Below are 23,713 nucleotides of genomic sequence, written 5' to 3' on the forward strand. Positions count from 1 at the left end.
ATCTGTCCCTAGCATTTTAAATGATTAATTCAGGATGACGATAAGGTGTAGCCTATCCAGTGGTTTGTTTAAGGTGCATGAAGCTCTAGCAGTACATATCCAGAAATGTAATTGATTTCAAAAAACGTTTTTAAACACAACATATAAATCAATTGTATACCTACATTCATGGGGAAATGACTTAAAATAAAATTAAAAACGTTTGTGAGGAAAAGGAATGCTTTTAAAATTTATGACAAGGAAATAATGGTGTCTGCTTCTTCATTTCATTTCTCTTCAGCATTTTTGGGTCACTTTTAACATGGCTATGTAACTCAAAGACTCAAAATCTAAATTTGCCAAGCACAGGTGCGAGCATATTTACAAGGAATTTGCACCACGGGGAAAGGTCTTAAATTAAAATGGGAAAAATAACATCAGAGACACTCAAATGCCTTATAAAGAAGCAGACACCAATATTTTCTTGTCATAAATTTTAAAAGCATTCCTTTTCCTCAAAAACGATTTTCAAGTCATAATTTGAAAACACTGCACATGGGGAAATGACTGAAAATGTCCTTAAGACACATGAACGCGTTTTTTGATTGCCTTTGCAGCATTTTTGGGTCACTTTTAACATGGCTATGTAACTCAAAGACTCAAAATCTAAATTTGCCAAGCTCAGGTGCGAGCATATTTACAAGGAATTTGCCCCACGGGGAAAGGTCTTTTAATTTAAAATGGGAAAAATAACATCAGAGACACTCAAATGCCTTATAAAGAAGCAGACACCATTATGTCCTTGTCATAAATTTTAAAAGCATTCCTTTACCTCAAAAACGATTTTCAAGTCATAATTTGAAAACACTGCACATGGGGAAATGACTTAAAATGTCCTTAAGACACATGAAAGCGTTTTATGATTGCCTTTGCAGCATTTTTGGGTCACTTTTAACATGGCTATGTAACTCAAACAATCAAAATCTAAATTTGCCAAGCACAGGTGGGAGCATATTTACAAGGAATTTGCACCACGGGGAAAGGTCTTACATTAAAATGAGAAAAATAACATCAGAGACACTCAAATGCCTTATAAAGAAGCATACACCATTATGTCCTTGTCATAAATTTAAAATGCATTCCTTTTCCTCAAAAACGATTTTCAAGTCATAATTTCAAAACACTGCACATGGGGAAATGACTTAAAATGTCCTTAAGACACATGGAAGCGTTTTTTGATTGCCTTTGCAGCATTTTTGGGTCACTTTTAACATGGCTATGTAACTCAAACAATCAAAATCTAAATTTGCCGAGCACAGGTGGGAGCATATTTACAAGGAATTTGCACCACGGGGAAAGGTCTTACATTAAAATGAGAAAAATAACATCAGAGACACTCAAATGCCTTATAAAGAAGCATACACCATTATGTCCTTGTCATAAATTTAAAATGCATTCCTTTTCCTCAAAAACGATTTTCAAGTCATAATTTCAAAACACTGCACATGGGGAAATGACTTAAAATGTCCTTAAGACACATGGAAGCGTTTTTTGATTGCCTTTGCAGCATTTTTGGGTCACTTTTAACATGGCTATGTAACTCAAACAATCAAAATCTAAATTTGCCGAGCACAGGTGGGAGCATATTTACAAGGAATTTGCACCACGGGGAAAGGTCTTATATTAAAATGGGAAAAATAACATCAGAGACACTCAAATGCCTTATAAAGAAGCAGACACCATTATGTCCTTGTCATAAATTTTAAAAGCATTCCTTTTCCTCAAAAACGATTTTCAAGTCATAATTTGAAAACACTGCACAGCTCCTATGCACAAAAACACCCTGTCAGTACTAATACTTCACATTTTCTCCAATTACAATTTCTCAAAGAAACATAATCTATTTGTAAAACACTTGAGACAAAGCAACATTTTAAAAACACAACTTTCTTCATAATTTTCTCCTTAAAGCACACTATTCTCTATCTAAATTAAATAAATCTTTTCTCACCTTAGCAAATACTTTGAGTTTCAAAACAGTCTCAGAAATACACCAATTTGTCTTCAGCAGAACAAAGGGTATGCACTCCAGAGGCTGCAGCTATAGAAAGCACAGAAATGCTGTGATTCTTCACACATATCTCTCATGTCACCCAATCAAAACTCTTCCCTCACTTTTTTCAAATCAAAACCCTTCCCCCCTCTGCCCTCTCTGCCTTTTTTGCATAGCAACCACCTCCTGGAAGACCTCTGGTGTTTGCAAGTTCACACAACAATGTTTCAATTGAACTCTGAACTCTCAGTGCACCTGCATATCCAGTGCAATCTTTCATTTAATGATTTTTTATTGACCATTCAAAATACATCTTTCAAAGAACTCATCCATGCACCCTAACTTTCTGTTTTCAGCAATCAAAATCCACCAATCACTGTTACTGCTTCATTAACACAGAAACTCCACAGTTTTTTTCATTTTAAACTCTTATTTTTTCAACTGCCATTTCATTGCCACACTTCATCTGACTGCAGCAGAACCTTCTCTCACCATGTTTTCTGTCTGGATTGTTGGACATAGTTACATCTATTGGGCTCAGAGGTATGCTGAGAACAGAAATTTACCTAACCTCAATTTACAAGATGTGGAAATTAAGTGGTTTGGCCACAGAGGATTAAAATGTCACCAATTGATACCATTGGTGAAAACCTTTATGCATTTGCCAAAACCTGACCTGTTAATTGTGCACTGTGGAGGTAATGATTTGGGCACTTTGACTGGGGTAGGTCTGGAAATGCTTTTAAAGGACACCTTTGAGCAATTAATGGCACTTTTTCCTCAAACTGCCTTGGTATATTCAAATATATGCCAAAGACAGAAATGGAGGTGGTCGAACCAATTTTGTCCACAAATTGAGAAATCGAGGAAGCATGTAAACAAATCTGTTTCAGCTTACATGAGAGACCATGGAATGGGCTCCGTGTACAACAATAACTTGCGTTACTACATGCAAGATATCTACAGAGGAGATGGAGTTCACTTCTCAGATGAGGGCAACAGAATTTTCATTCTGAATTTAAGACTGTGCATTGGTACCTACTTATAAGTACCTAAATGTACCATAAACCCAAAAGCTCTTCTCAGAGCTACCCTACATCTGATCACTCACAATTATTATTTTACTCTAACTTTTTTTCACTAATTTTCAACAAAGTACGCTCCCCGGGGCGCTACCCGGTACGCGAACCGGAAGCTAACCTCGCGAAATTTTTTTAAAAAATGGTTTTTTTTCGCACATATGGGCCTCCTCAGCCACCCTCAGAAAACCTAGGGGGTCAAGATAAGTCTACCGTGCCCCCTTCTACCCATTCTGAACATTATTTGCCCTCCATCTTGTATCTTAATTCGACCGAAACACAAAATGGTGGACTCCCGTAACGCTTCAGGTTCGCGTACCGGGGCGCTCGCCAGTTCGCGTACGGGGGCGCTCCCCGGGAAGCGCTCCATCAAAAAAGGTGGGAAAGTAATTTACAGAAAAACGACTGGAGACACTTTCACCAAATATAGATTAGCTCATACTACATACCAATCCCTACCATTTTCACAAATTTGATTGAAATTCCATTTAGCCATTTAGCCTGTAGACCTTTCTAAATACCGTGAGGTAAATTACTTCACAGAACACATCTGAAGTGTTGGAATTGACAACCAATGAAAATGTTACTTTCATTTTCTACTTTTTTTACCTGACATTTGATTCGTTATATACCTGAATATATTTAAAGGAAGAGAAGGGAACACAGCCATTTTGACTACTACTTCCTGGTGTACATTTCAATTGGATTTTCACTAATCACTTCAACTTCTTTGTAAAGGTAAGTTGTTATTTTAAAAACTGAAGTATATTGTGCACTATCAGTTAATATGGTAAACTTTTTCTGATAGTTATATATTATCCCTCTGTAGTAGTTATAGATTTAGATAGACTTCTCTGTTATAGTTATGGATGGAGTTAGGTTTCTCTTGTATAATTATGAATTTACTTATGTTAAATCACATACACTTTTTTATATTCCTACTTCCACTCTGATACTATACACTGCCCAAAGATAAATTCACTGATAAAAACTGCCTATCTAAAATTAATCCCAACAGTGCCCTATCTCTACTAATATATATTTTTTTTATCCAAATTTCAGGCAACATGGAAGGCGAACAGAAAGTTTCATTTCAAATTGTCCTGCAAGAGAGCAGCCAAGAATTAATTGATCCAAATTATATAGAATTTATGGATGAAACTTGGGACCAAGAACTACTGCAATGTGTGCAAGCATTAGATGACCTCCTTCAAAATGAGGACATTTTACACACTCAGAGATTACAAGCTATGTTCAATGAAAATAACGACATTTCAGACAGTGAAATGTTAGAAATGTTATTAAATTTTGAAACACAATCACAATAATAAATAATTGCTTAAAAAATAAAGAAATTAAAAAATAATCAACAAAACCAACAATCAATTAACATACAGTATTTGAAAAGTCTATCATTCTTTTTTCCTTATAGTACGCTCCCCAGAACGCTTCCCGGTTCGCGGACCGGGCGCTCCCCACGCAAAAAAACAAAAAAAAGTTTGCGGGGCCCTTTTAAAGCCTCCACATCAAACCTAGGGGGTCAGGGAGGATCTACTATGCCCCCTTATGGTCATTTCCCCCTTTGTTTTGGCCTCCTCTTGTCTCTCGATCCTACCGAGAGACAAGATGGCAGCCGCTCCGGACTGTTTAGAATGTTGACAGACACCGGAGAGCCAATCAGCTTCGCTACGCGAAGTTCCGTTACGCGTCAAGTACGCGAACCGGAGCGCTGCCTGGAGCGCGCTTACAGATATATATCTTTTTTTTAACGTTAATTTCTCAAAATCCACTGGAGCACATATATTGAGACCTAGCAAAGGCACATCGGGCTAACAGTCCCTACAATTTTGCCAAGTTTCGTGCAAATCCATTCAGCCGTTCGGCCTAAAAGTGAGGCCAACCGCCCTATGGAAATTAACATGGGAAAAACACGTTTTGGGACCCCCCTTTTTTCTCGGCCCCCCCTTGACGAACCCCCCCCAAATTGCCAGGGGCTGCTCAGAAACAAAATGTTCCATTTTCCTGAAAATTTCAGCCAATTCCGTCCACAAACGCCAAAGTTATTAGACATAGAATTTTCAAAAATCCCATAGGGAAAAAATCCTAACTATATATATATATATATATATATATATATATATATATATATATATATATATATATATATATATATATATTCACTGAAAAAAACATAGGTTTCACACATGTTATAGTTAGCTGGACATTTCACTCATACAAAACCTTTGAAATGCCCCCGTTATAGTTAGTTCAGCTAACTATAACTCGCGCGCCCGCAATGCACTGCTGATGATGTCACATATTACATCACTCATGACATGGTCAGTGACATCACTCATGTCATCACTGGTGACATCTCAAATGATATCACTGATGACATCTCAAATGATATCACTGATGACATCACTGATGACATCATCCAGTGAATATGTGTTTTTCTGAAAATTAAATATGTTTTATATATGTATAGTCAAGTCAAGTCAAAAAGGCTTTATTTCGATAAAAGTTATCATAAAAGCTTCGCAATAAAAATACATAAATTCATTTGATTAAAAAAAAGGGGAAGGAAAATACAACAATTTGATTACAGTCAATTTTAAAAGGTTTCGATTTTCATATAAAAGAAGCATTTCATAGATGATTGGTTAAAAAGGAATTAAACAATTGCTTTAAGCCTTTTACTTCTAATAGACCAGGCCCATGATAAAAATTTAGAGAGAGTACAAACATACAAGGTGCGACAGTCTGACATTAATATGCATAGTGCCTCCTCGTGGCGCCTGGTCCCCAACAGGCGGCACAGATGCTTAAGCCATTTTTTCCTTGGTAGGGCATACTCCCGACATTCGAACAAAAAGTGCGCCACTGACTCTAGTCTAGATATGCACACTGGGCAGAACTCTGTAGTTTGAGCTGCCGGTTTCCACCGGGATGTGAAAGCATGCAATGGAAGAGTTCCTGTTCTAAATTTGAAGTAAAGGGCACTATCAAATGGTTTCTCAATGATATCTAAATAGAGTTCCCAAATTGGTAGGTCCTTAAATTTCAGAAAATCCTCCCGTGAGTCTACCCAATGAGCAGTGGTACTCCGTTGGGTCAGAATCCAGTTCCAATAGAGGTTCTTGAGCGTTGCCTTTGGGGGAGAAGATCTATTTACCCAGGCTTCGCTTAGACCCAAGTTGAACAAGAGGGATTTCATATCTCTTAACCATTTGATTCTGTGCCACCCTGGTGATTCCGTAATTTCTAGAAGCCCTTGCGCATATTTAGCGAGCTCCGGAACTCGCCACAGACGGGCCCATAACAGGAGGGGCCGAAACTTAGCTAAATCTTCAATGGGTCGGCATCCTAGATCAAGCATTAGTGGAGCCATGGGAGTGCCTTGGGGAAGTGACATAATGGCCCTGCAGAACTTCCTTTCGGATCTTGGCAGTTCGTTGGTAATACATGAGCCCCATAGTTCTGCCCCATAAAGAGCAGAGCTAACCCCCTTTGCTGTGTAGATTTCAGTGACAGGGGCTATAGGTCTAACTGCACAGGAGCGCTGTTCTTTCAGGAGAACTCCTGTTACCCTCTTGTGGGCTAGCAGCATTTTGTCTAGATGGGGGGCCCACGGCATGTTATGCGACAAACGGATGCCTAGGTAGTCAAATACTTCTACCCTCCCCAAAGGTACAGCATTCAATTTCGGGGGACAGACAGATTTTTTTGGGGATTCATATATATGTATATCTCAAGGTCGATGGAAGAATAAGTGGGTATGTGAGGTTGGGATTTTTAAAAATATTTTAAATAATAATTATACATAAAATTGATATACTTTATTTAAACATTGCATTTGTAGAGTTAATGTACTTTTGTGCATTGTATTTATTTTGTTCTAGGTTAATCATAACTGTTTTACGTTATTTTTACTTTTATTTAACATGAAAATATGTATTATCTTTTTTTATAGTTATTACACTTCAATATATGTTCCCACATTTTACCACATGAAGATCCTTTGACACCTCTGCCTACATGGAAAAGGTTGCTAGCAGTAAATTTGCACTCATAGCTTCTGTTCTAGCAGGCTTCACATCCAGCTTGAATCTGGTGAAATGTGTGCTGAAATGTATTTGGGTTTACCGAGTGTGTTCCCATACCAATAAAAGTCATGTGGGATCCATGATAGAAAACTTAAAAGTAGGACCTTTGTGTTTTTACCCCATGAAATGCAATTTCTTACTGAAAATAAGTGTGAAAATGTTGAGAAGATAATTTTAGGAGGGCACAACTATGCCACCTCATGCGAGTATGAAACAGCGGTGGTGTCTGTGACCTAAAATTGGGCTTGCATGGTGGGGCTAAAGGGGCGGACTATGACATGAAGCAAGCTTGATCTCCCCTGTTCTGTCAGGGCAACAACTGTGTCTCACCTATACATTTTGCAGGTTGTTTGTCTGAGTCGGATTGAATCCATGTATGCTCAAGGCACCATTTGTATTACTGGAGTTTACTCTGATTACAGTGGTTTGGTATAAATACAGGCTCTCATGCCTCTTTGCCTTTGTTTGCACTAGTAGGATGGCTATACCCATGAAAGAACTCCAAAAGCGTGCCACCAAGCACTAACGCATGCTATGATATATGTGGCCACAGCCACACTAATGTTCCACACAGCTCATTGTGCAGGTCACCTTATAAACATTCCAAAATTTCCCACCACAGCAAGCCACACACTAACATCCAAAAGAGTGCATTGGGCTGACGAAACGTCCACCATGCCCCTAATTGGCCAGACCGTGAGCTATAATGATTCATATCCTTGCCATCTGGGAGACAATTGGATTGCCTAAGCAATTGGCAAAGCCCTCTAACCTAAACAATACATAGTGTATAGTTGTCCTCATAATAGAAATATGTCCTAAACACAATATAAAACATCATCACTTACTGAGACCCAGACTTCATTCTACAGTGGTGACCCCGGAACTATAGGGAAAGTCTCTGAACTAAAACAAAGTTGTACAAGGCCATGCCAATGGCAAAGTCTGTTCTATATAAACAGAAGTAACATAACTACACACATGCGAATCAGGACACTAGTTGAAAAACACATTGACCATTTGTATATTGAGAAACAGTAAAACAAACAATGCTATAACAGTGCAATGGCAAAATCCAAATGCATTTTAATAACGATAAAGAGATAGTATTAACTAATCTTACAATTATGTTCAATATACCTTTAATGCTCTGCATTAACAATTTCATTTGCATATGAGTCTCGTAATATCAATAAAAGTGTTTGAGCTTAAACATTAAAACATGAATAAATAAAAATATTGTTTCTGGTAGCAAGAGAACATAACATTGTTTCATTTCGCCTAGAAAACAAGACTGATTACTGTCACATGGACCACCAAGAGAGTAAGAAAATGAAAACCAATGGCAGCCCGATGGGTGAGTAGAGCGATCTTAGTGAATCAGAAAAATAGATCTTTAATAGAGCAAAAGCTTCACATCTGTGGAACTGCAGCCTTCCTGTTCGTTTCGTGCAGAACACTCCATCTACTTTGAAGGGGTTTTGAGATTATATGTTCAAGTGTCTTGTAAATGTCATTAGATTTTTAATAAACAAGAGAAAAAAGAATTTCTATACTGCATATCACATTTAAGGAGCTACAGCACATCACAGGTGGGATCACAGCTATCTACTCATTTGGGAAAGTGCAAAATCTATAAGATCATGTTTTCATATCCTCCACACACCATACTGACATCTAAACAATTCACAAAGTTCCATTACCCATCTTCGTTACATAGTGTTCTAGAGTACTTTCCATGTTAAACCATACATCAAATTCAAAGCTGATACTTACTTTAGGGAAAAGAGAATCTAGGGGCCCCTTAGGATGGCTGGTGAACGCCAGTGGTGCGGCCGTCCTGCACTGGCAATTAGGATGCCACCGCAGCGGTGGCATCCCGCATACATTACATTGTAGCAGGCAGTGCTTTAAGCAGCACCCGCCACAATGCAATATATGCATGTTGTGCATTGGCATGCACAACTTGTCAGGCACCGCGTGGTGCCTGCCACCTTGTGCATGCCAATGTTGGGGGTACCCCCAAAGTGCAGCCAAAACCCCCCCACTCCGCCATGGAAAGCCTTTGAAAATGCCACATCATAATATGGATGGCGGTGCCTGCAAGGCACCGCCACCATATTATGGGCCTTTTCCGTTCGATAGGCAAACGGGAGGATTGCCTGCTGGCGAAAAAAGCGGCGAACAGTCTTTACGTCCGCCGCGGTACCCCCTGTCATGCTAATGTGGCGGGTGTAACAGGCCGTCCAGCGGGTTGTTCTGGCGGGCGTATCGCCAAAGCCAGTCAGGTGGTGGCGATCCTCCCGCCATGCTAATGACCCCCTAAGTTTCAACACAGTTCCAAATTAAAGGCACTAGGGTAGTTACACATTCTCTGTAGAGCTTGTTAATAAATTGTAAGAATTGATTTGGAGACTGTTTACACTTAACTCAAATCAGTACTGTGTGGTAGGGTTGCAGGTATTGACTGGATTAACTATTTTGTTTAGTAAAAGGGAATCCATGGTTACTTAAAGGCCTCATTCAGGTTGTTTGGAATAAAGGGTGCAATATTTTGTCATGCCCAAAACATTGTCATTCTCGTGAGGTGTTCTGTAGTTAAACTTCTTGTGCATGTAATATCTTGATCATGAGTATGGGTAATTTAAGGGACAACTTTATTCCATGTTTTTAAACATATGGTAATGCTGAACCTTTTAATGATAGATTATTTGTGAAGTGCATTACCTAACTGTTAAGTGTCCAACTCACTCCTTGATTAAGCTAAACCAATCCATTACAGTTAAGTCTATTTACTTGGGAAAATGCATTCATCTCCAAGTAAATGTATGACATTGAAAAGAAAAATGTAGTTGAGGTGCTTGTGTTGCAGACATTCTGAATCATTAAAAAACCTCTCTCACTAATAGAATTTAGTTTAGGATTTAACTGTGGTGGGGATTTTTAACTAGTTTTTTTTCTGGTTACGAAAAGAAGAACACCATCTTTTTTGAAGCACCACACATAATTGCTACTACTGAGCCTGAACAGGGAAAGTTTCATTGGAGAAAGAGCTGTAAAGGTTCCAGGAATGTCAACATACTTGTAAATCTAGCAATCAGAAATATGAAAGAAATAAACTAGCTTTCTGGGATCCAATAAGCATAATCTAGAATTTAGGTGTGATCTGTAGGGACATTGTAGAAAGTCTCCATCAAAGGTACCTATAACAATTTGTGGGTATATGTGAACTAATACATAACTATACTCTGTTCATTCTGGCGGATCTTTGGTACACACTATAATCCATTTTAACCCTTTGCTAGGTAGGTTGTGATCTTGAAATTGTGTCTTCATTTTACCAAGTTTATCCAAAGTCTTCTAGGCAATGTTAAATGAACCCGACTCATAGAGATTCTTGCACGTGAAACTAGTCTGCCTCCTATTCTGCAATATCACCCTAATAGTCTGAAACTATCCTATTGGCTTTTGGAATGCATACACTGAATTAGTATGCATACCTCACAATATGATTTTTCTTTTTGTTTTAAACTTCATCATTTTCAGACAAATGTCAAAAAGGTCACAGTATCAACATAGAGCATTCTTTACATGGTATTCAAATTCATCAGATAAAAATTGCATACATTGGTGTCCTCAAGTGCGGACTAGCTTAATTAGCATTTAACTGCACAGTTCTACGATATAACCCACCCTCCCCTCCCAGCATTCAGCCCGGCCGGGGAATACCCATAGGTCACTGTAAAGGCCAAAAAGAGGAAAAGATATCAATCAAACACATGGTCTAATTAGAGATCAACCATGTATAATGTTAGAAACAATCTGCTGTGTTTTACTTCGGATGGCTCCTCCTGAATGACCATCGATGAAGCATCTTGAGCTTCTTCACTGTGTTCCTGGAGGTATGATATGAGTGGCTCCCAAATATCTCTGGGGCGGGATGTAAAAGGCAGTAGCTCTGCATAGCTTGTTAGTTGGTCTTTACTATAGATTAAGTCATGTAACCAGTCTTTGAATTTGAGAGCTCTCCCTCTGTCCCATCTGCAAGCCACTCTCCGCTTGGCCAGAAGCAGGGCCAACGCAGTGAACTTTCTGCGTGCCTTAGGGATGTTCGCTGTGTATACCAGTAGCGCAAGTAGGGTGATAGTGGTAAGGGTAGTGTAATGATGACAGCTAGCGCCTCCAACACCTCCCACCAGTAAAATTGGACTAGGGCACAGGACCGCGCCAAATGCAGGAAGTCAGCCCTCTCCTGATGGCAGTGCATACATCGATCGTCTTCCGCAGCAGGGTGGGTGTGTAGTAAGTTCTATGCAAAAATGTAAAGTGAATTATGCGCAGTCTGCTGCTAGCTGTGATTTCTGCAGTCTGTGCTCAGCAGTAACTCCAATGTACATCTGTTAAGGGGGATTCCACGTCTCGATTCCATGCACATCTGGCACCTGGCGGCACCGGGTCCTTTCCAGCAGTGTCGCCCGATAGATGTGCGACACCGCGTGTGAGGGGCCCGACATCTTTAATGTGGTGTGCAGGACCTCCAGCGGGGTAGGCTCATGCGGGAAACTCACTGTATTAGCCCGTATTTCATGTTTGAGTCTCATGTATAGTAATACTTCCAAGGGGGTAACTCTGTACCCTGTCAGTAGCTCTCGTTGGTCTTTAAACCTTCCCTCGTGATACAGGTCGCCCCATGTATGCAACCCCCTCGGGATACCGTTTCCTGTGTGACTGGAGCGTATGGAAGGTATGGCATCGGCACTAGTGGGGAATAGGACAGGGCCTTATCCGTTACCTTTGTCAAGTTTTGCCAGGAGCTATTGGTGCAGGAGACTGTGTGGTGTGATACCTTCTTGCCTGGGACTTGTGACCCCAGCAGGGACGCAACTGGTGTAGGTGATATATAGCCTTCACAATATCAATTTTAAGCTTGGAGTGTCTTTGTTAGTGAAATCTTTTTATTACAATGAGCTCTTGCTAGGCAAAGCTTCATGCCCCTGCTGAAAGTCATAGGAGCAAAACGTATCCCCTCCATTCCCTATGGAAGTGAAGCTCTTCGCGGCAGAGACATAGCTTAAATCTAATTTTAGCCGAAACCTTTAGATTACTTTTCTATCTCCCCCCAAAAGATTAGAGCTTAGCTTATCAAATCAGTTAATAGCAAGAAAGGGGGACTATGTAAAAACATGGAATACAATTGAGACTGCTGTTGGAAGTCAACTGTGCCAAGCATTTTGGCATGAAATTCAAACAATGAAACTGCACCAGCCCACCTTTTCCTAGATACAACCATTACTGACTTAGGCATCCAAGCAATATAGGAAAAGTTTCCATCTCAATTGGCTTTAAAATGTGATTAATGGCATTGTGAAGAAAACTTTCATGGTAACAGCCAAAAAAATTACATCTTCGAGATCACATGCATGGACAGTTCTAAATGGTTATAAGACTCAACCTCAATCCTACTGTGGACTAGGGGTAGGTGCGGACCGGAATAACAGGCGTGGAGGCTGTATGTATTTCGCTATTGTAGCTGTTTTATTATTGTTTGTTATCAGGGTAGCGATGAGGGGGTGAGCCTGGATGCTGTACAGTCTTTCCCGAGCGTCGGCTGGACAGAGTTTCTCACGACTGGGCTGGCCTTCCGAGGGAAGAGGTCTTCGGGGTGTCTTCTGGTCGTCAGACGGGATCCGGTTTCTCCTCGGAGGGAATAGAGAGAGACAGGGCGGTTAGTCCTTTTTGGGTTGGACCGTCGGAGTACTATCGCCAACACCCGGGTTGTGAGTGGACCAAAGAGAACGTGAGGACGGGGACGGTAAGGGAGGACTCAGAGGAGGGGAAGGAAGAGAAAGGGGAATGGGGAGAGCGTGCCGAGGTGAGGGAGAAGTGCAAGGACTATGGTACAAAGTGTTAGGTGAAGTGACACAACTAAGTATTATATACAGTGCTTTGGTGATCTATCAGTGGTAAATACGTATGTACAGCTATATTTACATCTATCTACAGGGAGGCACGGAGAAAAGGTAACAGTGTACTCACGTGCCCCGCCGCAACTCTCCAGCGAGTCGCGGCCGCTCTCCAGCAACCTCCTGAGGACTCCACCAGTCTTCGGTCCAGACGTCCTCCTCTTCCTCGTCGTCGCTCCTCACACTCCTTCCGCTCTCCTTCTCCGGTTCTCTGCACGCTGTCTCCTGCCACGAGTCCGCCGCATGGAACGCTCTCCTCTCTTCGTCGGCGGCTTTTCTGTGTATCGGGCTGTTGATGGGGGCGGGACTTCCGGGGCCTCCGGAGTCACAGGAGTTCGCTTCCGATTCGGTGCGCGACCCCGCTGGTTGTTCCGTTTCCTGCAGGGAAAGAGAGAGAGGAGGAGTCCTGGTCGTAAGGGACGCGGGAGGGTCAGCGGTCATGGAATCCCTGCTCGGGTGCCGCCCTGTCGAGGTGAGAGGCGCTCCCCTTCCACACCTACCTAATTAAAAATTGATTTTATGTGTTACCGTATTGCTCTTTTCCCTGGGGATATGAATGGAAAGTCATAGAAAAGGCCATTTCCAAAGGCCTGTTGCAGACTCAGTGATTCTGGAGAAGGAAACATTATACAAATCACATGCCTTTGCCCAGGCTTACCGCAAGAAAGGCGACTATTACTGAAAACCCTATTTAATCAGTGCAGGATACGGACATGCAGGAAGGCGATAATTGCAAGTCTTAGTGTTACAGACCCTATTCTGAATTGCTGCTACAAAAACTTTTTAAGGCGTGCTGGGTAAAAGCTGACTGCTTCCAATGCCCAGTAGTTATACACACAATTTTTTTCTTTCTCCAGTGTTTTAGTATGCTCTTGTAACCTGAACTTTGCACTTAGCCATGCACCTCTGTTGATGTGCACCCGTGGCCTATAGGATGACCGCGGATGTTAGTTTTTCTTTTAAGGCTTGTTAGGAAAAAGGCTGGTTGCTGCTAATGACCATTGACAAACATAAATATCTTTCCCTTTTTTCAATATTCACTATGCCTGTGTAAACTGCATTTTGTTATAGTATGCACTTTTTTGATGCCCTCCCGTGGTTGCTTGAGACTATGATGTAAGAGGGCAGGTAATGTGATCATATTTCTCTATAGAATTTATTTACAACATTATTTTAACCTTAGCCTTATGATCTTAAAATGAATTGTATTATTGTTTATTTTATAGGGTTTTATTGTTAAGGTTTTCCTTAACTGTACAGTAAAAATTCAATAGACCTGACATGACTTGAGGACAGAGTGCTACCACTGGTTTCTGAGTTGGTCTGTGCGTATTTAGCAATAGTTGGGAGCTAATACTGTTCTTATTAAAATAGATTTTTCGAATTTGGAAAAAAACCAATTTGACCGATCACATAGTTCATGAGAAGCTTTTACCTTAGGGGGGGGGGGGGCGCTAGGTGGCGCACGGCCAACATGGCCGCGCACCTGTGAGGCTCCAGCCCAGCCGGGCAGAACTTCATTCATTAATGCCATCCTGACATGTGTAGGGCTCCATTCGCCATCACCACTGGCTGCCTCAATCCTTGCTGACTCTATAGAGACCATCCTCAAGTATGGGGACAGCCGGACTGCTGAGTGAACACCAAATTTGTGGTGAGCGGCGAGAGGCGAGCTCCTGCGGAGACGTATCCGCGGCGTCGGCGCCTAGGATAGTCCGAGGCCAGACTGGAGGTTGTGCACGGAACTCGGAGCAGCGGGCGGGGTGGAACGTGACTTGCTGCCCCTGCGACCCTTGAGCGGCGGTGTCCGTGACGGACCTCGGTGTTGGTGGCTGTTTTGCCCAGGAGATTGCGGGTGAGCGCCGGTGGTGATCCGAGGCTCGGAGGGCGCCTCAATGGCAGACCGGGTGCGGGCGCGATCCTGAGTGTCACGGCCGCCCGCATAGCGGAGACGGAAGGTAGGCGCAGGGAGCGAGGAGTCGGGGGCGCTCAGGAGTGTAGGACTGGACTGTGGGCCCCGCGGGTGCAGGCCGGGAGTATCGTCCCTCTCCTTCCCCCCTGCCAGATGATTGTGACGGGCCCTGGGAGCGGCCCTAGAGAGTAGCGGCCGTCATTTTGCAGCGAGGCGCAGGGCAATCCCATACCGAGTCCCTGCCGTATTAATAGCCCTGCACTCTCGTGGACTACAATCCTGTGCCCCCCAGCCTACTATATATTTGTGGCTCCTGATTTATTAGGTGAATCTGATTCACCGGAAGATATCTCACACTACGCCACAGGGGACAAGTGAAGAAACCGAATAGGGTCAGTGAGAGACCCTGGCCCTGAACCACGTGGCTGGTTAGTCCCAGCAAAGGCATAGGTGAACCGGCCATTTCACTACAGCTCTATAATCTCAGGAAAAACTGGCGCTGACTCACTTGGGGCGGATGGCCCCTGGCGGCTGACACCTGCTTCTGGCCCTGCTGACAGCACCCCAGAGCTAGCCCTGGGCGCTACATGAGACCCCCTGAGATTGATTGACACTATTATCGTGACCACCTTGACACCCGCAAGCTGCTTTCTCACTAATCCTTACGGACAAGACTGGACCTCTCCAGGTTTGTGGATTACCTCACTCCGTCTTGCTGGACTGGATACCACCCTGTGACGCGGTCAAGACTCCTTTGCGATGGGGCCCACGGACACAAAACAATCGAAAATCCCTTTTGAAGCGCGCAAGACGCCCAGACCACAATCAGCGGAAAATGCGGATTCAGGAACCACGGGAGAAGTGGAAGAGGACTGGAAGTCACTCCTGTTGAGCATGAATCAAAGCCTCACTTCTATAGACACCAAAATGGACACAATGAACTCGAGAATGGAAGCAACTGTAAACAAACTGGATCAACATGTTCACCGCATCAAGGAGGTTGAAGCCAGGGTGTCCGACCTGGAAGATGGCGCAACCACCAGTACAAATCAACTCACACACATGGACAAACTACTGCGCGTCATAGCCGAGAAGAAAGAGGATTTGGAGGCACTCTCCAGACGGAATAACGAACGAATCCTAGGCCTGGCAGAATCCACCAATGTGGGCCGGATGGAAGACTTTGTGGAGAAACTGGAACTGACCTGTTTGGCAGGGAATCCTTCTCGGCTCACCTGGTGGTGGAACGGGCGCACAGGTCTCTGGCGGCACGGCCTCCCTCGGGGGCAGCACCCCTACCGATAATTGCTCGCTTCCTGAACTACCACGACAGGGACACGGTTCTACACCTGGTTCGTGAACGCAAGCAAGTACACTTTGAAAACACAACCCTGGCGTTTTTTCCTGACTAACTCAATCGGTGCAGGAAGCACGCTGCAAGTTTACTGCAGTCAAGAAGAAACTTCAAACGCAGGAGATCCCTTACGCAATGCTGTACCCAGCCAAACTGAAGATCACACATCTTGGGAAACAACACTTTTTTCAGAAGCCGCAACAGGCCGAAGATTACCTTAAACGTCACCGGAAGGTTACATCGGCGAGATCTATTACACGGGATCGGTCCAGGTCCCATTCTCCTTTATCGGACCAAGATTGAAGACTCCACTCCCTGTATGACACTCATGGGATTTCGGATTGCTCCGTTGCTGCTGTCTTGAGCTGCAGGGGTGGTGTATGAAACTGGTTTCTACATATGTTTCTCATAACCTCAGCCCGGCAATCTGCCTCCGTCCCGCCAGGACTGACTGTTGGAAGATAGTCTAGAAGGCGGGTGATAGTATGGAAGGCAGAGGGCGGGTTGTGTGCCCCTGGTGTTCCCTATGAGAGTATTCCCCATATTGTCATGTTAAAATAGGAACGTAAGAATTTAGTTGGGGCAATTCTTCGGGTGGGAGCAATTGGTTAAACCTGGCAAGTTGGGGATGCCAGAGTGGGCGGGGGGGACTGTTTCTCAGATGTCATATGTTTACCTATTCATGCATTATTAGCTACACCAGCACGATAGAGTATACGCTGTTTCCACCGGGGTGATGGTAGATAGTACACAAGACAAACATACGGCTACAATACTGTCATGGAACGTGCGAGGGCTTAACAACCCGAGGAAGAAGAGAGTGCTAGGATACCTTGATCGCCACCATATCTCAATTGCTATGTTACAGGAAATGCACCTGTGTCCTGAAACTACACCCCTGTTTGCGTCGCGATGGGCAGCCTACCACTCCTATGCATCCTACTCAACCTATGCCCGAGGGGTCACGATTTTAGATAAAAAAGGGAGTGTCATTTGTACTGGGTGGGACTGAAACTGATAAGGGTGGCCGCTACTGCCTCCTCATGGAAAGACTGAACTCGTATGATGTGACCTTTGCCAACTATTATGGCCCCAATTTGGACAAACCCCACACACTCCTCCAGCTATGGAACAAGATCCAAGAGATAGGCACTACATATGTTCTGTGGGGTGGGGACTTTAACACGACGATGCAACCTCAACTAGACAGGTCTAATGCCTTCCCCGCATATTACACTAACACAAGCAGAGTGCTGCAGGACCTCATAATAGATAACTATCTAATAGATTCCTGGAGACACGTCCATCCCGCAGGGAGAGAGGGCACCCATTACTCGGCGGTCCATTCCTCTTGGGCCAGGCTCGATTACATATTCGTATCGGCAGGAATGGCACACTGGGTGGGGCGCGTAACACATTTAGCTTGCTCATACTCTGACCACTCACCGGTCATAGTGGACCTACAGACTCCAGTGCAGCACTCCCCATACAGAAACTGACACCTAAATCCCTTACACTTGCAAGATGCAGTCTTTAAGGCAGACCTGGAACAGGAAATCCAAGATTTTTTTGATCGTAACATCGACTCAGTCTCTAGTATCACCACATTGTGGGAGGCCTTTTAGGTCATAACTCGGGGGTGATGCATTTCCAAAGGGGGAGGGGGTCCTAAAGACACTGCGCAATGACCTCAACAAACTGGAAAAGACGCTTAAGCAGCTTGAAACTGGCATTACCATGAACCCCGATAAACATACCCTTAGGGCAAAACTGCGTGACACGCTGACAGAATACAAAGAACTTTCTGACAGAGAGAGCAGGTTCCGGGGGAAACCATACATGGCGAGAGGTTATGGTGAGGGTGACCGACCGGGCAAGGCTCTGGCGGCGGCAATTAAGACCTTTAGGTTCTCCAATTATGTTGTGGCCATACAAGACACGCAGGGTAAACTCCATAGAAATCTCCCTGACTTGCTTAGCACCTTCAAAGACTTTTATAGTTCACTATATTCTTCCCAGAGAAGGGCCCCATTGGACTTAGCAGCCTACCTAGATGACACGGCCTTGGCGTGGCTAGGGGATACTCAACGTAAGTTCCTAGACCTTGATCTGGAACTAGACGAAATAACGGAGGCAGAATGCAAATGAAGTCAGGGCGTGCCCCAGGATCGGACGGGATACCGATTGAATTCTATAAAGCGTACGCCCCAATACTGGCCCCTATTCTCAGGGATGTCTTTTATGCAGCATGGGAGGAAGGGTGCCTGCCAGAGTCTATGCGTGAAGCCTTACTCAAACCAGGGAAACCCCCCCTTATCTGCGACTCATACCGACCCCTGTCACTATTAAATTGTGACATGAAAATACTCGCAAAAGTTATAGCGACTAGACTTAATTTGCTAATGCAAAGGCTTGTGTTGCCTGACCAGGCAGGGTTCATTCCGAATCGAGCCACAGCACACAACCTTAGAACCTTGGCCTCAGTGCTACAGGATATAGACCCGAAATGCGCTGCAGTAGCAGTCTTCCTCGACGCTACTAAAGCGTTCAATTCCCTAGAATGGGACTATTTGATGGGCATATTGAGCCTCATGGGTATGCCCATCTCTTTCCTCCAGTGGATTCAATTATTATATTGCCGCCCGGTGGCATCATTACTTTTGAATGGTGCCAGATCCTCTACCTTTCCCATTTCCAGGGGAACACTCCAGGGATGCCCCTTTCCTCCATCTTATTTGCTCTGGCCATTGAACCTCTTGCTACAAAGCTGCGTCAGCATAACAATGACAAGGCATTGATCTACCCGGCCAGGCAGTTGCTTATCTCCCTATATGCAGATGATATGACTCTATACATCCGCAAACCCCAGGAAAATCTGAATCCTATCCTTAGGGAAATCACTAAGTTCGGAGCCATATCCGGTATTCAGATTAATTGGTCCAAATCTGCAATCTTCCCCTTAACAGAGGCCAACCAAAAACATCTGCTAGACTACCCACTGGTCTGGGAATCGGACGAACTCAAATACCTTGGAGTATATATTACCAGGGACAGGGAAGCCTTGATGAGGGCTAATTATGGTACAACTATGGATAAAATCACTGACTCCATCACTAAATGGTTGCGCCTGCCCCTCTCTATGGCAGGGAGAATTTCTTCGATCAAAATGGTATTGCTGCCTAAGCTGCTGTACCTATTTATTAATATACCATATCATCCAGGGTCCATCTTTTTTGCAGCGCTCCGAACATAGCTCACAAGGCTCATATGGGGCGGGAAACAGTTGCGTCTAAGTCTGAACACTATGATGCTGCCTTACCACCAGGGAGGATATGATGTGCCCAACTTCGAATATTACTACTATTGTGCACAGGCGCACTTTGCTACGTACTGGTTTCATACGCCACCTTTTATGCCTCACCTCGCGGTGGAAGATGGTTATATGGCACCGACGCCCTCATCGGCCTACCTCTTTACATCAGTGAGTAGTCACGGACGAGACCCCTCCCCGGTGGACTGTACTGTAGTGGTGTGGCACTGAATAGCACATAGATTGGAATCCCCGATGATATACTCCCCCAACATGACCCTGATCCGTAACCCCCTGCTTACAATCACAGGCGAGGGGGATTTGCCGTAGAATGCTTGAGAGCCTTAAGTACTACACTTGGGGGGGATCTCTATTTCGGATGGAAATTTCGCACCAAGGAACAATTCTTTGGTCCCCACACACCTTCGGTAATGGACACGTTCCTCTACACTCGGCTTCGTCAGAGTGTAAGGGCGGTAACCCCTGCATTTCCTGAGGAACCAACTACATTTGATCCGCTGCATGTGTTTTTACAGAAAGACCCTCCTAGGCACGCAGTGTCTCTCCTTTACAAGCACACACAGACAGCAAGGCCACTTCATGAAATTAGGGCCAGACGTGAATGGGACGATGACCTAGAGATCTCACTAACTGATGAGCAATGGGAGCACAGCTGTACGCACACAGAAGCCGTCACCAGGAATAGCAGACTGCGCCTCATACACTTCAAGTTTCTACATAGACTATATCATACCCCTACCAGACTACACAAATTCCATCTCAGGGAAAGCGACCGGTGTGCTAGGTGCGGCAGAGAAGGAGCGGACTTCCTACACCTGGCGTGGAGTTGCCCCCAGGTTGCACTTTTTTGGACGCAAACATTCGAGGGTCTGTCCACTATGCTAGACTTGGCCTTTGCCCACTAGTGGGCTTTCTAGGGTTGTCTCAAGATATCAAGACACCACACAAAGAATTTCTCGCTATGAGTCTACTCCTGGCGAAGTGGCAGGTTGCTTGCCGCTGGGGGAGAGGGCGTGCGCCCAGATTTAAATGCTGGATCAAGGACATGACTATATGGCAAGAAAACCTGGGTTATTATGCAGAAATGCTGCCCATAAAGTCCCGCCCGAAGAATATCTGGAGCCCGCTGACTGCTTACCTGTTAGCACAAGATAATACTGCCCAAGAGGGGATGGGAGAAATCATCAGAGGTAGAGAATGTCACTGAGCCGGGGAGAGGCCCCCCATAAAAAACGTATGGCAGGGTGGGAGTACTGTGACTTGAGATATGCTGTTGCTGAGCATGGTAGGGGGGCGGTGTGGAGTGCCTTGGGGAACCCCCATGTGAACGATCCGAAATGATGCCACAGGAGCGAGGCCCGCTGGACGGAGGAATGGGCTCTTAAGGGACATGGCGTCTACTGCAAACTAGTATGGAGTACTATCACTGTTTACACTATAAGTTGTTTTCTTCTTCTGAGTATGTAACAGTTTGTGCTGCAAGGGAAAATGTTGACATCAGGGGTAGGGATGGGGTGTTACTCCTAAAATGATTTTTGATACAGGAAGGTGGCATATGCTGATGTACAATGAGTATTTTTAAATTGCTGGAAGTGTATTGCACTGATGTACCGTATAAATATTCAATAAAGGTTTTTTGCAATCCCCCCCCCCAAAAAAACTTTTACCTTAGGGGTAATCGTTTTTAATTTTTTGGGGGACTTCTTTGTATTGAAGAATTGCTCAGCTTGCAGAAACTGTTTCACATTGGAGATTTTCGACAGTAAATAGAAAGTATTACAATATTCTTCATATTCAATGTTCATTGGTTTCAGGTAAGTGATCAATGCCACTTTCCACGATATTTTAGTCTTTTTACATTGTTCACTAATCCAAAGAAGGCTCCACACGAACATCTGTGTAGTCCCTCCCAGAGTATATATTCAGTACACCTATATGCCTCCCACAGCTCCCAAACCTTTTCCCATTTCCGTGGACATATCTGACTCTGATACACCACTTTGTCAGCTGCACAACACCAATCAAGATCAGTTTTTCAATCTGTCACACTCTGGGACGGTTCCCACCCCAGGCCCTGGCTATAATTCTTTTCTCTACAATGGCCACCAACATCCCCCATATTTTGTGATACTTCGGCCAGGCCTCCCCTGTCACGCATAGTATATGCCACTGTGCCTTCATTGGCTTCTGCGGCATAGATATTTAGTCTGGTGCAGCCATAGATGTTCGGTATGGCGGAATTTATGTTTGGCCTCTTGCAAGTATTTATTAATTAAACCATGCGACTGATTTGGCTCCCTTAGTTATGTGTTGCCTTGGCAGTGGGGAGAATCTAGCTGCTGCTGTTGTAAGCCAGTTTGTGTTATCAGTTCCAGCCTCCGAGATTGAGTCACCTCATATAGGGGTAGTCTGGCCCAGAAAAATGTCCATCTCTTTGATGTCCGGCTGCTTCATTTCCTTATGTTAATAAATTCCGTAACTTGATTGTTTGAGTATTCTACAGAAGGGATAACAAATTCAATGATGTAACGATCCGACCAGATACATGGTTGTATATTTAAATCCATAACTTCTAAATTTGATGTCCAGACTTGTGTAGTGAATGACCTTTGATGTGAGTAGGAGAATGTATGTGTTGCTGGTGACATAAGTAAGTAATTTTTCTATCAAATCCTTTCCTTAGGTGTAAAGGTTCTGAGTATCAAGCCAAAAGTAAAATCTCTGATAGCCATTACTTTTGAGAATTGGGTACATAAGGGACAATTTACTTCAAATATATGCTTGGATAAATCTGCCGTATATGGCAGAGGCCTGTATGCAAGTAGACAGGCTGAGGTGCTGTTTTTCAATCAATTTTAAATGGTAAAAGATCCACATTATCAATTGAGTTAGACTGCAATTGGAAACTTTGCAATTGTTTGTGTACAGTGGCAGCTACATCTCCTTTTTTCGTGTTGGACCTATTCTTGAGCAGAAACCGATAGCCAGCTGGAATTGCTTCTAGTACTACGAGTACAGACTCCTCCATTAACCAAAACTCGCTCACCATCATTAAATCTGACTTAGTATCCTGTATATAATCATTGATTTCTATCCTGTTTGACTATGGATCGCATGTTAAGGTATGCCATGCTTAGTGGCTCATGGGAGAGGGTTTTGAAAACTGTTATTGTCCTGGGTTAAGTGAGTTATGTAAACACTCGTTCCTTGTGCTGTCTATACTCACCTATAATCCCTAGTACACTGTTGTATATTTATACTTTCTTCAATATGGCTACTTGGTGTCTGCAGTCCTTTCTTAGTGTTTCTATCTTCTAACCTAAGAGTATTCTATCTAGTATGTGAGGATTCCAGCCTTGGCAGTTGATGGTCTGGTCAGCTGTGAGGTTTACTGCTCTGCTGTGTTATATTGTGTAACTTAATAAATCTATCTTACTATCCTGAAGACGTGTCCTGCTGCCTACTTAATCTACTTACAACATACACTTAATAAAGTAGCGAGTTCCCAAGAAATGTTATATCCTTCCTTGTTGAATTGTAGTAGCTCCCTTCTGGAGCACGTAATGAATTGGCCATTACAACTGGACCCTGGTCCCGACCAGGCACAGATGGGCTTGCTTTTAGTACGCCTGCTGCACATGCCCGTTGCACATACACTGTCCTTAAAAAGCCATCCTGACTGATCCTCATTAGATCCTGAGGACTAGAATGCTGACTGTGCAGCTGCCAAGCCAAAAATGGCGGCCCCTGGAAGTGGGTGTAAGCGCAGGACGCAAAAGATTAAGTACAAAATCAATGCAGGGTAAGGTAATTCAGGCACACACTCCCTACCCCCAACAAAGTTCAGTTCCCCTCTTATTTCAGCGTCCCAGAAAACACATTCATAATTATCAACAATTTAAAAAGTTGTTAAAAAAACCTCTAATCCTTGCTCCC

At 43.6% G+C, this 23,713-nt stretch overlaps 1 protein-coding gene across 4 annotated transcripts in view; it reads left to right on the top strand.

The window, feature by feature from the left end:
* Positions 1–23,713, top strand: part of LOC144823532 (uncharacterized) — a 1,119,534-nt gene that overhangs the window by 472,541 nt on the left and 623,280 nt on the right. For all 4 annotated transcript variants that reach the window (XM_078682128.1, XM_078682127.1, XM_078682126.1 and 1 more), the window contains one exon: positions 8,503–8,574. In XM_078682128.1, coding sequence (XP_078538254.1) covers positions 8,503–8,574 — 72 coding nt within the window. The remainder of the gene's footprint in view (positions 1–8,502; positions 8,575–23,713) is intronic.

This window comes from Lissotriton helveticus, chromosome 3_1 (genome assembly GCF_964261635.1).
Source record: "Lissotriton helveticus chromosome 3_1, aLisHel1.1, whole genome shotgun sequence".
Classification (NCBI taxonomy): Eukaryota; Metazoa; Chordata; class Amphibia; order Caudata; family Salamandridae; genus Lissotriton; species Lissotriton helveticus.